The sequence below is a fragment of the Magallana gigas genome, chromosome 8, assembly GCF_963853765.1.
Source record: "Magallana gigas chromosome 8, xbMagGiga1.1, whole genome shotgun sequence".
Taxonomy (NCBI): domain Eukaryota; kingdom Metazoa; phylum Mollusca; class Bivalvia; order Ostreida; family Ostreidae; genus Magallana; species Magallana gigas.
Window position 1 is genome coordinate 27,093,901 of NC_088860.1, and position 15,495 is coordinate 27,109,395.

The 15,495-nt window shown below is 33.7% G+C and overlaps 1 protein-coding gene across 4 annotated transcripts in view; it reads right to left on the bottom strand.

Moving 5' to 3' along the window:
* The window catches only part of LOC105327506 (inositol 1,4,5-trisphosphate receptor type 3), a 97,277-nt gene that overhangs the window by 41,758 nt on the left and 40,024 nt on the right, over nucleotides 1–15,495 (bottom strand). The window contains exons 15-30 of one of the 4 annotated variants that reach the window (XM_066067903.1): nucleotides 14,850–14,975; nucleotides 13,890–13,940; nucleotides 13,196–13,276; nucleotides 12,910–12,968; nucleotides 12,617–12,746; nucleotides 12,270–12,392; nucleotides 11,858–11,965; nucleotides 11,450–11,629; nucleotides 11,120–11,252; nucleotides 10,686–10,771; nucleotides 9,390–9,689; nucleotides 6,145–6,276; nucleotides 5,496–5,625; nucleotides 2,004–2,097; nucleotides 1,840–1,894; nucleotides 1,308–1,420 (exon numbers count right to left, since the gene is read on the bottom strand). In XM_066067903.1, the coding sequence (XP_065923975.1) occupies nucleotides 1,308–1,420; nucleotides 1,840–1,894; nucleotides 2,004–2,097; nucleotides 5,496–5,625; nucleotides 6,145–6,276; nucleotides 9,390–9,689; nucleotides 10,686–10,771; nucleotides 11,120–11,252; nucleotides 11,450–11,629; nucleotides 11,858–11,965; nucleotides 12,270–12,392; nucleotides 12,617–12,746; nucleotides 12,910–12,968; nucleotides 13,196–13,276; nucleotides 13,890–13,940; nucleotides 14,850–14,975 (1,901 nt within the window). Of the gene's footprint in view, nucleotides 1–1,307; nucleotides 1,421–1,839; nucleotides 1,895–2,003; nucleotides 2,098–5,495; nucleotides 5,626–6,144; nucleotides 6,277–8,851; nucleotides 8,900–8,971; nucleotides 8,984–9,389; nucleotides 9,690–10,685; nucleotides 10,772–11,119; nucleotides 11,253–11,449; nucleotides 11,630–11,857; nucleotides 11,966–12,269; nucleotides 12,393–12,616; nucleotides 12,747–12,909; nucleotides 12,969–13,195; nucleotides 13,277–13,889; nucleotides 13,941–14,849; nucleotides 14,976–15,495 lie in introns of all 4 variants that reach the window. The other 3 variants (XM_066067904.1, XM_066067905.1, XM_066067906.1) reach the window with 3 other exon arrangements.

Sequence of the window (15,495 nt, forward strand, 5' to 3'; positions counted from 1 at the left end):
ACTCTTAATCATGACTGTTCTGTTCCATTTTCTTTGATTTTTGAAGCAAGAGGGAAAAAATAGAGGAATGTACCCGTCAATAACAAATTTTTTTTTTAGTACTTCAAACCTCATGCATGTGTGCTTATTTTTTGAAAGAATAATTGACACAGTGTACTTTAAATACTTATCAAGAATTTGACACATGAATTTATTTTCAATTTATAAAATAAGTTCACAAGCAGGAGGCTTTTTTTCAAAATGCCATTCTCAAAGTCAGCCAATAATTGAATAAGAGAAATATTCAGAAACATGTGCTTCACATGAATGTGATACACATACATGAAATTCATTATAAAATCTAACATTTAACATTAAATTCATGAGGTATAGTATCCACCTCTAACTCAATGTTTCCTATGTATTATTAATATGTGTTCAGTTTATGGTTAATTATTATAACTTTATCATATGACTTGAGTCAACATAGAAATTTCTTGAATATTTCATATTGAATATTTCATGTGTGTGCTCTTTCTGCGAGAATTTCAAGATAGAAAATCCACACCAAATTCACATGAGGCACATTGCTTCTGAAAGTGTGGCCCAGTATGGCCATTCATTAAAAAGCTGTTAGCGATTCAGATTTTTGCAATGAATTCCCAAAATGTAATGCAATCAAAACCAGAACTCTATAAAATGAAACAGAGCCTAACCAACAGACTGTCATAATAACCTCAAATATGGAATATGACAGAAATTCAAAAAGATATTTTATAAAGTTCAGTTTCTGTGGTTTCACTTTCATCATCACTTTTCATTGAATATCAATAATATATGTGGATTTCACTGATTCTACCAACAAAATAAGATGTTCATTTAATGAGATAAGAATCATTACATTAAAGTGTATTGATAAATCCTTTGTACAGAAATTCATATATATTATAAATTGAAATCCATGAACTTTGATGCTAATGTATATTAATGAAACCACAGTATATATACATATATGCTTATAGTGCCATAACATATACAAAAAACATGTAATGTAAAGTCTGTTCTTGTGTGATCAATAATTGATATTAACATAAAACATCATTATGGAGGAAAATCCAATGATGATCAGAAACACCTAATTCCCTAACGCCCAATGAAGAGCCTAAATCAAAATTCTAATTTATTTAAACAAAAAATTAATTTGTCTAAATTAAATCATCTACAAAAGAATTTGATGAAGCTATAAATACCTATTATACACCTAGTATAATAACTATTGAGAGTACATGATCTATATCTTTATCACAACTTGTACACAAGTTACCTACCCTTGATGTACAGAGAGATCGAATGCCTCGTACAGTAGGGGCCCCAGCTCCGGGGGAGGCATCTGGGGGGTGTTGGCATGGGTGTGAGTCACTTTGAACATGTTCATGAATTTCTGTCCAGGAGATAAAGAAACATCGTATTAACTTCTTACAAAGTAGTGATGCATGAAAAGTCACTCTTAGTAACCACAAATGAGGACAGTAATCTGAGAACAGACTAAAGTCAAACATTTAACATCTGAAACAAAATATCAATTAAAGTATTATAAATACAACTAATTAATGCAATAGCTATATAAATAACTACTTATTCTAAATTGCTAAAATTCATTTTAAAAGCTATATTGATTCAAAATGTTTCTAGGAGTTGAATTTTTTCTTATTGCCTGAAGATGATGCTAATTATTAGAGAACTAAGTTTGATTCTTTTTAGTATAAAGGGCACATATATCTTTAACATTCTGAGTCAATTTGAAAATCACTTGAAAATTGAAAACAAAAATTTTGAAAAAAATAAAATGAGAGTTCATACCTCTAATCTCAAGTTGAAAATGTAGTTGAAAAACAGATTGAGTACTTCCAAGGCTCTGCAAGAAATTAGGACTTCAATATTTTCAGATTATGCACATTTTTTACCATTTCTTGTAATATCATGTCACACAGGAAATAGAAGGAGGAGTGTGTTGTGACACTTACTGACACTTGGCCCCGACTACTGCTGTGGTTTCCGTGCTCCTCTCAAACCTCTCCTTGGTCCGGAACACCCGCAGAATGTCATCAGCATCTTTCCCTGAGAAACAATTATCACAGTGATGAGAGAGCAATAGAAAATCACACAATTATTTTTCCCCAAAACCATACCAGTGACAGTGGGATAGCATAGCTAAGATCTGGCGATTTATAGTCTGCTCTACGAGAAAATTTGAGTTACCATGTGGCAATTTTAACCCCAATATTTAAAAAAGAGTAACGTATCTTCAGCAATTTACATGAAATGAATTCTCGGTTAATCATGTTGACGATATTCATCAAAGTCTCTTCTGAATAATGAACCTGTTCTTCTCTAAGTAATTCTTTAAATATAGCCTGAAATTCGGCTCAGACAGCTGCTTGTTTTGATTAATTTAGGGTGAACTTAATCCCCTGCTTGCTTCAGTTTTTCACTTTGGACATCCTTACAACACCCCATTTCTCAAAAATGTTTGCTTCTTACCTTTATAGGGTCTACATCCAACAAAATATCAAGTTTCTGATTTGAAATGTTTACTTTCAGTAACTTGCAATCGTACATAAAATTTCTTAGTGTTGTAATTTTAACGATATTTTTAAAAATACATAACAGAATTCCTTGAAAATAAATAAGGTTTGTCCTTTTAACATGCTTATGAAGTGTACGAAGTTTGATAAACATGCAAGCGAGGGTTTTCTTTGAATCTTGCTAAAAAGGCTGAAATGGACACACATACATATATACACATGGACAGCAGCGATGCTATATCCCCTTCGCAACAAGTTGCAGGAGGGGATAATAAATATATCAAAATGCCTTTTTTCCCTCAAAACAATCCATTGTGCACAATTGATAGAAATTATTTATATCAGGCCCACAAAGAGACTGGAGTTTCTCCTGGGAAGTTTACAGAAGAACATGCCAGGAAAAAGATGAATAGACACAATGAGACGCAGGAAAAAATCCAGTTCCCTTCAACAAAGCTAAGACGTCTTGTTCTGAAACTAGAATGAACTGTAACTCAGGGAGCTCAGGAAGCACTGGAGGGAGATTCTTATCAGTCTGGTAAGTCTAGACCAATATATTCTATGTACACTACAGAAATGAACAAATACTTTACTGTCATCATGCTTTTTCATGTATATTTACTGATACACATACTGTATACTTCTCTTAACAGGTATTGGTCACAATGAACATCCAGACATTGAAAAATTACCAGATCCAGTTGTTTCTGGTTGCTTCAAACCAGTGACTCAACTAACATCAACAGAAGAGCCTATAACGTTGGTTATGTTTGAACTTGAAACAGCTGACCTTGATGAGTTTTCTGAGTTATCTTTTTTCATGTTTTTATTTTTAAAATGTTTAAATTACCCAGTATTATACTATTAGATATCTTTATTGCTAATAATGTATTACAGTATGAGGAAGGCAGATGCCCCATATTGTGCAAATTGCTGCTGTCGAGCTGAAAAATGAGTCAATATTCAATACCTATGTTCGACCCAAGATGCCTCAGACTAAGAATGCACGACTAGTAACTGGTATTGTTGCAAATTCTAGTGGCATGTCTTCTGCAGGAAAATCAGTGGAGCTGGACAGTATTCATTTTGCTGCAGACATATTTATCAGATATTTGACAAAATTCAAAAATGTGTGTTTAATTGCTCCCAATAGCCGGCATTTTGATTTTCCTGTTCTTGTTTCGACATTCAAAAACATACAGAAAGATACTGAGTTTGCCAGTGTTGTGGCTGGTTGTGTAGACAGTCTAGCAATGTTTAAAAAATATTTTAAAAATTAAGATTCATACAAGCAGGAGAGTCTTTTCCGATCTCTTTTTAACAAAACATACAGTGCCCATAATGTGGTACACGATGTGAAGGCCCTAGGGAAGCTTGTGCAGCATGCATTGTTATCATACATAGATACTCTTTCCTTTACCTAAATTCCTCTCAATGCAGTAATGCACCAACTCATCTACAACATGTACAATGGCGAAAAAGCTAAAAACTATAATTCCTTGTGCAGAATGATGTTCTTTCATAGTGTATGGCAGGAAAAATAGCCAGATCTGGGCTGACTCTTGGACATCTTAAGGCGATCGAGAATCTTGATGGTGAAGATGGACTCGGAAACACTTTTCTTGTTAAAACAGAAGGACAATCAAGAGTGAGCTGCACTAAGGAAACACTATATGCTGTTGTATCTAAACTCACGAGTGTGCTTTGTAAATAATTGTGAAGTCAAGTACTGTAAAACGTGCTTATATTGAAGCATCACATATCTGTATGTACATGTACCAGAGATGCCTGTTCCTTGTTCTCTTCTGGTTTCGGCTCATGAAATTTCTCAAGGAAATGTTATTACTAATGATATAAATTATGGACGCAATATTTGATTTAATTTAACTATTTATTCTCAATTATTCACAAACATCTTCGTGATTTTGACAGACTATCGGTGATCAGCGCATTTGGTGTGGTAAATGAACAAAGAACAAGAAAATTTTTAATTTATATCTTTTAATTTTTCTTTTGATTATAGTGCTGATAATTTATGCCACAGGTCGAGTAAACGAATGTCAATCATTTTGTGACATCAATTCTGGGGCCTTAATTTAGTTGACAGGGAAACACTGACCAGGTAAAGGACTATGTGCAGTACATGTATTACGCATTTTTTGCCCCCAAAAATTAAGTTTTATAAAGAGCTTTAAAAATAAGGTGGTAGATAGTTAAAATCACATTTAAAATAAGGGTGTAAAAGGTTATCACCATAGTGACTTCATAATGTAGAAATGACGTCATGAAGATTGTCTTATTTTGATAAATTGATGTTTTGTAGCTAAATGTAAGTGTTTTCCGATGGTTTTTCGACTTGGAAACTTTGAGCGCAGGCTTGCTCAAGTACCATTTTTTAGTATAATGTGTATAATTATCTGAAGAAAAGCATGTTAAAATCGTGCTTGAGCAGACCTGCGCTCTATACTTCCGAATGCAAAATATAAAGCAAAAATGAGAATACTTTAATTTGTTTGCAAATTTGCAGGAATTAGGTCATCTTGGTGACGTCATAGATAAACAACGAATGAGCAATGATGACTAAAATCAAGATTAAAGTGATAGGCATCCTCTGTACAATGATTTATGAAGATTTGATTTTTATATGATACTATTTAAAAACTGGTTAAAATTTTGGGCAGATATTTCACTATACAGCACATTGTCCTATGCAGGTGGTGCATATTATCTCGGTCTTTAAGATAATCACACATTACCTGTGACATTAAGGTAATCACGAATTACCTGTGACATTAAGATAATCACGCATTACCTGTGACACTAAGGTAATCAAGCATTACCTGTGACATAAAGGTAATCACACATTACCTGTCACATTGAGATAATCATGCACAATCTGTGACATTAGGATGGTATTTGACGACAACTTACCTGTGACATTAGGATAAGGTTTGTCATTTCTGCCATCAATCAGAGACATTAGTGGCTCCATCAACTTCTTGATGTCCTCAGGTTTGTAGTAAAACCCAAAGGAGACAAGGTATTCAACCAAACGAAGGACCTACAATTAATCAAATGTAGTAACTCTATGGTCAACAAATCCTACCGCCTTCAAGTGTTACCTAACATTTCAACTTCAATCCTTCACAATATTAGTTTGTAGATTACCTCAATTTAACAGTAAAATTATTAAACAGATATCTCATTATTCAATCCAACAACAAGCCTTTTTTTTTTGCCTAAACAAAGCCTATGAAGCTAGTATTTTGAAATTTTATTGAATACAGTTTATATGAACAAAGATGGACTCAATGATACAGCATTAATGGCTAACGAGGCCATCAACACAGGTATCGGAACCAGAAGGGCTTAGCCCCCCCCCCCCCCCCACTTTTTTTTGCAAAGTTATACATTACCATAACCAAAAACCCTCTTTTTCCCTATTTCCTTGTCAAGATTTTTGACAAATCTTGCCCCCCCCCCCCCCCCCACTTTCAATTTGCTTCCTACGCTACTGATCAAGGACTGTCGCACAGCAATGATGTACATTGAAGAGAGGAGATGACCGAGTGCATCTTACCTGTTCCACCAGCATGTTGTTCCCAATGTTAGAGGCCGTCATGTCCCCGTTGTATTTGAGGAACGTGGAGATCCAATCACTGAGGGTGGGGAATACCTGGTACGTCATGGAATGACTGTGATCTATCTCGTCCTGAGGAAACATAAGACACATTCACTCTCTACACCATATCCCGTATTCAACCAACATATCAACCAAACTTAATTTGCATACATCTTTATTTTTCGCAAAAGGTTTGGTAAAATAAATTCTAATGTTTTATGATCATTTTTATACATGCATTGTTAACACATGTAATTTTAATTCATAATTTTTCTTTTATGTTTATATTAATATTTCTTATTCAAATGATAAAAAGGAGAACATTTGCAGGCATAAAACTGTATAAACAAATTTTTAGACAAATTTTTGTAATCTTCTTAACTGTTTAAATCAATGTTTTTGTCCCTACAGTATATAATTTTTCATTATAAATGTAAAATGTTTCTGAATTTCCATTACTTAAATAATTAAGACACTTTAAATCAGCACATGTAACATGTATATGCAGCCTTATATAGAGTTAGTAAAGGCACAAAACCACCCAACTTCCATTCAAATATAAACTTTTCCCAATGTTTATCTCGTTAAATGCCGTTTTCATACCATCTGCTCTACTCAAACAGACAAACACACATCAATAAAACTATCACATATCTGATCACAAAGACACTGGCATTCCCAGAATACATGTAAATCACTTTTACTGGAGTCATGCAGTTCTATTTTTTCTGCCGGATAATCAAACTTAACAGAAAATGAAGGTCTCAATTAATCAAATTGAATTCAACTTAAAAGTGACCACAATTTAAATATAAAATATCCAAGTTTTTGGAATAGTGACATTGTACAAGTGATTTATAAACGAACACATAACAACAAGATCAGCAGTAACACATTGAACAGATTGGAAAGAATACTAAGTCATACCAGTTGGTTCTAGAAAGCAAATAAAATATACATTTATAAGAAAAAAAAATAATAAGCTGAAGTGTGAATGTAAAAGAATCAAACTACATATCAAGAAAACAAAGGTACATGTATGACAAATATATGATTAGCTAAAAACAAAAAAATATATGTCAAGATAAAAAGCTGAAAAATCCTGCTAGAAGGAAATAAGTGTAATAAAATCCATATGGAATGGTATATTGAGAATGGAACTAAATAATTATTGAATTAACTTGGGATCAAATCTAAAATTAAATGACAGTCATCAGCTTTAATTATTTTGTATCCTGTTTGCATTCTCAATCAACTGTCAATCTATTTATGGCTTTTATATAATTAATTGAATAGATATTATGGTGAAAGCAATTATTAGGATGCAAAAAATACATACAAGTATATAAATATTAATTAAGGGGGGGGGGGGGTATATAAATTTGAAAAGAAGTGGCAGTGGATGGTGTGATGGAGAAAGGGGGGATAAAAGTATATCAACCTGGATAATACACACACCTGGTCAACAAGGATGTGATACCACACACACACACCTGATCATCAAGGATGTGATACCACACACACCTGGTCAACAAGGATGTGATACCATACACACACCTGGTCAACAAGGATGTGATACCATACATATACCTGATCATCAAGGATGTGATACCACACACACCTGGTCAACAAGGATGTGATACCACACACACACACTTGGTCAACAAGGATGTGATACCACACACACCTGATCATCAAGGATGTGATACCACAAAAACCTGGTCAACAAGGATGTGATACCACACACACCTGGTCAACAAGGATGTGATACCACACACACACTTGGTCAACAAGGATGTGATACCACACACACACTTGGTCAACAAGGATGTGATACCACACACACCTGATTATCAAGGATGTGATACCACACATACCTGGCCAACAAGGATGTGATACCACACACACCTGGTCAACAAGGATGTGATACCACACACACCTGATCAACAAGGATATATACTGAATCACCATCTTTATCCATAGGACTGGTGTCAGTGTTGTTCATTGAAGAAGTTTTGATCATCCAAATCAATAGGACAGACATATGAATGGTCTACATATCAAGAGATTCATCTTATGGAAGCTGGATATTCAATGAATTACCCACCAGAGCTACCTTCAAATCCTTGAGTCATTTTTTTTTCAGCAATAAACTTCAAGTCAAAAAAAATTTCAAATTTTTAAACCTAAAATTTTGAACATTTTTTGATATCTTTGAACCGAGCTTTTCATCACAGCTTGATAAATATATATATATGCCATCTAAAAATGGCTGTGACCATCCAGTCATCCAGATGCACTGCACCAATCTATGACATTTCCATTGGACTGACTTTGTAAGTGTTGGTTTTGTCTATAGGAAAATATTCTTGTTATATATCATAAAATGTGTGTCAACTTCACAAATGACCATGACATCATTTGCACTAAGACCTTCTGACCTTTAACTTTTCCACAATTTAATTTTTCAGATTATGTGGAAACTTTCCAAAATTAAATTTTTCAGATTGGGTGGATAGGAGAGAAGCTAAAGATAAGGCCTTATGTAGTTATTTGCATCTTATATTACATAAGCCGTTTTAGATTCATGCAAGCATTCTTTTTAAGATTTATATATTCCTATATATACTCATATAAATATATACATCCCTTAACCATGCATTACCTGGTTTGAGATTGGTGCAATGGGACCAATTATAATTTTTGAAATTGTCTACAAATAAAATTGTTGAACCAAATAATAAACAAATAAAAAGTGCACTTTGGCTTGTAGCATGATACCTACCGATTTTCTCCCCTTTAAGAAGTGCATTAAGGAAAGAAGGAAAAATATCAAATTGACTGGATCAATTCAAATAACTCATTGTGAACTGTAAATATGTAGGGCCCACAGTGTCTACACATGAACTCAGCAAACACCCCCTCCACTTATTACTGAAACCAATACAGGTGGGTTTTTTTTCTATTTGGGGCTTTCATTATTAGTTGGTGTAACACAGCAACATCCTTTGAGTGTTCCTGAATCTGAATTAGAATGCATGCATGTGTTATGCAACACAGTTCAATTTTACGCAGCAATCAAGGAGAAAAAACCCTGTGTTTCAAGGACATTCTGTGAAATGTGAGGTTTTTATGGGGTTTTTCCATTTTCAGTGTGAGTGCATGGTGACATGAACTTTGAACTCTTGAGTGGCACTCATTACCCATGAGGGCAGCCCTGTACTCAGCGTGTCTGAGTCGGTGTCTTTCCACGTTAATTTGGCTGTTTTGCTGAGACTGGACTTGGAGCGATGGCTGATCAAATGATAATAGTGGTCAAGATACTGCAGCTTTGACCCTCCCTCTTCCACTTCCCTCCCTCTGGACTCCAAAATTTTGGGGAGTTTTAAGGTGATATCTGGGTGTGTGGACTTTCTTGAGATTGGTCTTATGGAGGGGGTAGAATACGAAACGGCAGAGACAGATCTTTCAACGTAGTCAATTACAGAATCAGAATCGGAGTTCTGTAAAATGCAAGGGACTGTGCAAAATTTTGAATCAGGTCCACTGATTCAGGTCTGCATTTTCATTCGTCTCAAAATTTGACCATTTCTGCTAAATGCAAGCTGATTCCATACATTCTATTCGAAATTTTGCTCGACTCTAGGTAGGGCCCCAAGTCAATTTTTAAAATACGTCATTGATGCTTTTTTTTTTTTATCTTTTTCCAGCATTTATTTCGTACTGATTTTGAGTATTACCAGAATGCAACACTGGATTTCCAGCACAAGTAGAGAGAAAAAAAGAAAATCTTAAAATAGATCTTCCATTTTAGGGTTCAAAGAAAAAGGTCAACCGATTAAGGTTTTTTCATTAATGTTCAAATGCCATAAAATTTGTTCTTGATATCTTTAGATCTGATGTAATGATATATTTGTGTATATAGGATCAGTGCAAAATACTAGAATATGATTTACTGGTACATGAATTTATACAGAAAGCTGAAAATAGCTAGAACAAGACTTAGTTCTAACAAAGAATGTCAATCACACAGTAAAAAGGCTTATGTATTTGACAGTAGGTGTAAAAAAATACAATTTAATTGTTGCAAGGGCTATTTGATCTCTCTGTGCATTTTGTGACTAAGCACTAGCTAATAGAGATTCAGATCTCTTCAGAACTGTGGGGGTTGAACTCACTAGAGAACTATCGTTGTTTCCTGCAGGGGTCTGAAATTTGTCCCCTCAGATTAAATAGTTGGATTAAATCAAATAATGAATGCACAACATGTACCAAACATCAATCAAAAATCTACTTTTATTTCTCAACATCAAAATGACAATATCCTAAAAGTGATAAATATGCTGAGTAGATATGCATAGAGTCGGAAGGAATATTGAAAATAAATTTAATTAAGAGAGAGATATATCGATAATTTTACTCAATAATATTTTCTGATACAGTAATAATCATTTTTCTTAATTCCATTCAAATTCAGAATTACAGGTGACATCTCTTACCTCGTATGAGTCGATTTCATCATAGATGTATGACAGCTTGACTCGATCAATAATGGAGTGGTTGGCTCCAATGTCCACAAACATGGCTAAAACATAGTAAAATCAGAAACTTATCAGATGCTCAAGCAATTTAGATTCTACAGTATAAACAAATGTGGGGTCCACTGTTATAACTTCTGAATGTTTCAAAACAATTAATAAGCAAGAGGACGGCTTAAAAATGTTTAATTAAACATATTAAAAGTGGATTAATCATGAATTACATAACTATCAGTTGTATGGTCAAAAAGTAAAAGTTATCAGTTTGCAATGTATATAAGGTCAGAGTTGGATATGAATAAATAAACTCATAAAAAGAGATGCTATGATAGAATAACCACAACAGATCAAGTTTCTAGGGAGCTGATAATAAGGTCATTCATGACATCACTCACTGATGATGAGATCACAGTACTGGGAGCGAAGTTTGTCGGGCAGACGTTCATCACTCAGACAGGTGAAGGCCTCCTCCCAGGTCAAATAGTTCAACTCCTGTGTGATCACCTTGATGGAAAAGTCATTTTGTCCCTGTCCACAGAAAAATAAGTAAAGTATAACACTATTTCTGAGATAAATTCTCCATCCCTTCCCCCTCCATTTCAATGTCAACATAGCATTTGAATCTTTTATACACTTCCTTCTTTTAAATTGCACATCTCTTTACATTACAAACATTAACAAAACAGACAGACAGTTCTTCAAAAATTGCAAAATTTAACACTTACATGACACAGATCTCCGAACAGTTCCAGTTGGTGTTCCAGGAACAAATAATCCTCACCGTCTCTGTTTTGAGCGAATTCGGCCAGCTCCATCCACTTCCTGCCCTGAGTGGTCGACACATAAACAACTCCGGGCTCCTTGCCAATTTTCTGTCCCAAATCTGTATAGTGAACACAGTTTTGCTGCAAAAAGAAATAACTGCTTCTTGAAATCAAACTCACTTCCAAATTAAGTGTACCAAGTCATGAATTTTGGGAATATCAGAAAGTGCATCAAATAATCTTTCACAAAGCATATCATAAACCACAAATATATCAAATGATGAAGATATCATAAAAATACATCTAGCTTTGCATAGAAAAATTGATATCTGAATTGCCATAAAATAAGATTCAATTTTAGCCTGTTACCCTGTTTCCTTTCATGAGCCAGACTTGAGTGATGTAGATCTGGTTGTCTGGGATGGACACTCCATCACACACACACAGCACAGCCAGCAGGTCCAGGTATCGGTGATTCTGCCCAAAAGGTTCAAGATCATTAAATTTAAAAAATGATGTGAAATTGTTATCATTATAGAAATTAACTATTATCAGATGTAAAACGACTTTCATATGTACTTTTCAAGCTTTACAAAGAATATTTTTTATAAATCATCTGAGGACCAAATTGGCCTTTTGTCGCTGTTCAGAATAAAGCCAATCAAATTTTGCAACACAGAATTAAACTGGTTTTTTTCTGTTTTCCCTGGGCCTATCAATAATACCCATCAAAACCTATAATACTTCAATGTAGTTTCTAGATTTTAGCAGTTGTTGTTACCTTGTCTCTCTGGAGAAGTTCCACAAACTTGTTGATGTGTTCGTGGGAGATTCGATCCACGATTTTACGATTGTCCTTGATCAGCTCCATCACCATGTGGGCGGCATTCAGACCGATCTGACCCTGGTCAAACAATAAAGAAAATTCAAAAGTCGCTTAGCATGATCGGTGTCCATTTATCAACAATACAATAAAATTCATATAATTGTAATAAATTTCAAAAGTGTTCCAAGGCATAGCTCACTAAATTTCTAATGGAAAAAGCTCCCCCTTAAAAATGTGAAAAGTAGGACAAATTACACAGTTTTATCAATATAAGAAAACTTAATGTTTATTGGTCAGCTCACCTCCTTCAGTTCAAACTGAGACAGGAAGAAGTCGATGTACTTGGCGATGTACAGCTCGTTCTTCCTGCTGTCTCCCATCAGGTACGTGTACAGGACGTTGTACGCCTCCACAAAGATCTTGGTCAGGTGACTACATAAAATCCGAATATAGCATTCATAATCAGAATTCAAATGTACTAAAAGGATTGATGCATTTATGTCCAGTAAAATTTGGCAATTTTTTGGATTATTAATAGCAAAATGGATGGATTTCAAAGAAGAATATTTCTGGAAGTTCCAGGCTTATCACTTACAATTGATCATCACTTCCTCTGAATGGAATCTGTAGCAGGTAAATTAGAAGTTCTACAATCTGAAAAACAAATAAAACATAAAATATCTCCATTACAGCTGCCATTTTCTATCATAAAATAATTTTTTTCTCTCCCTTTTATTTCCTATTAAAAACTAACATGTGTATCAATCATAAATATCAAATGTAGAAATCATTTCTAATTAATACAGTCTTTCTGAATGTCTATAACACATAGAGAAGTACATGATGAAAATGGTGTATGTATAGCACTGTGGTCTAATTACCCTAAGGTTGCGCATCAGTTTCTGCCGATTTTTCTCTGGCTGTCCGTCTACAATCATGTAACGACTAAGCTCCCCCAAAGCCTAAAAATAAAACAAAGTCAAATGTAATGATGTCACTAACAAGTCTATAAAAATTATTTTACACACATCTTATAGTGTTAACTTTGTGAAATTATTAAGTGGTATGTGGCACTCGTGAATACTAATGTGGAGAAAAGTACATCATTATCAAACTACTTTCAACATTCTATAATTTTTATAATTCTACAATATTTGACCAAAAAATCTTTTTTTATTTTTTATAAAGAGAACAATTATAAAAGGCCCCGTGGAATTTGTACTCATGAGTTATAAATTCATAGATGACATTCTTATCCATTACACTACGCTGTTAGATTTTAAATTTGAGGATAAATAATTATATAAAACCATATTTGAATTTATTGTCTTATTTCGATAGGAAGTACATCACAATATTTAGGTGTCCCATACCATCTTTAAAATGCCTGCATGTTTCTGAGATAGAGTAAAAATATTCTAATGGGAAGACGTATTTTGATGGACAGGTCATCATACAATAAATAAAATTATTTATTCTGATTTTGAAATTCTGCATTAAAAATTCACTGAAATGAAGATATACAGATGCTGGGTTTGCACCAGTTTAGTTTTTTTTTTTCTGATTGATACTTACTACGACTGTGTCATGTGCCATTTTTGCATTCAGGGTTAGCCCAGATTTTTTCTATAAATAAAAGAACCATAAAGAGTTATTTCCCATTATGACATCTTGATATCAGCTCATATGAAATATTTTGTTGATAAAAAACATATTACATATTAAAACAACATTATGGCTTTAAATATTTTCATTTGGTAATTTAAGAAAACCAGTAAATCAAAACATAATATTAATGAAGAAATTAAGATTTAATAATTCTCTAGTGTACAATATAATAATTATGTGCCACTTTTGTTTCTCTTTCTGTTCTAAATTCTAACGTTTGCTTTAGACTTTGCAAGGACCTGATACATTGAAAAAAACAACAATGAAGCCATTCATCAAATATATCAATTTATTGATTTATTTTTAAAAGCTTCATGTCTTTAGTATCAACCCTGCAGTCATTGATTATTTTAACCCGTTTTCCTAGGGACTTTTAAATTTCTTTTCTCCTCAAAGAGCAACCAGTATTTTTTTGCCATTGTGGTTAATAATTTATAATTCACTTGAGCATTTCTTTCACCTTGCAGTGATATTGTGAGGTTGAGCAACAGGATATCGGATATCAAGATCTTTTTAAAGTCGTGCGTTATCACTGTAGCGTAACAGATATTACAATAACAGCTGTCTGAAGCAAAACAGAGAAATTAAGCCCAACAGATTTCATTGATTTAAATGTATTCCAGTGTATTTAGGTCCTGATTTTTTTTTCTTGCCGTATTGCGCCACAAGACTAACAATCAAACAGATACAAAATAATTGGCATATGCAGACAGAATCAAACAGGTTCCAATTTTTTTTCTCTTGCCTTGCCATGACTTAGGAGCTTGAAATCATGTCTTGCTTCATTCTTTTTTCTCAACCCAAGCCATACAAAGTGCCATATATAAGATTTATTTATAAATCAGCAGTATGTATGAGAAGACTTACATCTGACACCAGTTTCTGGATGAAGGGGACCATTCCTGCCATGTGATGGAAGATCTCCACATGCTCCTCTTCCACCCCCTGGATGGTGAAAGCATCATCGTACTGCTTCTCCTCAATAATTCCAATCTAAAACATAAAGCAGGTCATATTATATCATCCTCTTGATATTTATCAGCTAATCAAATTCAGGATAAATCATGCACATCTGAACAATTTTCATATCTGATGATAAAAGTAGTATAGCTACATGAATTTCCCTTACTTTTCTTTTTTTAACATATTTATATCAAACATTTCAATGGCTAAATTTATCATAATCATTTAAATGAAGCTCAATCAAATTTTCGTTATAGGTGCAAATAGCTTTTTCTAAACCCACTTTTTGTTTACTCGTTTCCTCTACTGTATAGTTACACAAAATTAAAATATAACAGAAAAAACATAACAAAATGCACACACAGATTAAATTATTAAAACATCCAGATAAAAAAAATGATATTATCACAACATTTAATAAATGATAATTTAATACAAAACAGAACATTTCAGCTAATGAATAAAGGCAAATCAGTTGCTGAAAAAAGAACTCAGTCTTTAGACAATATGATTGGTGCATCCATAATTTTTTTCTATGCGTTCACAAGAG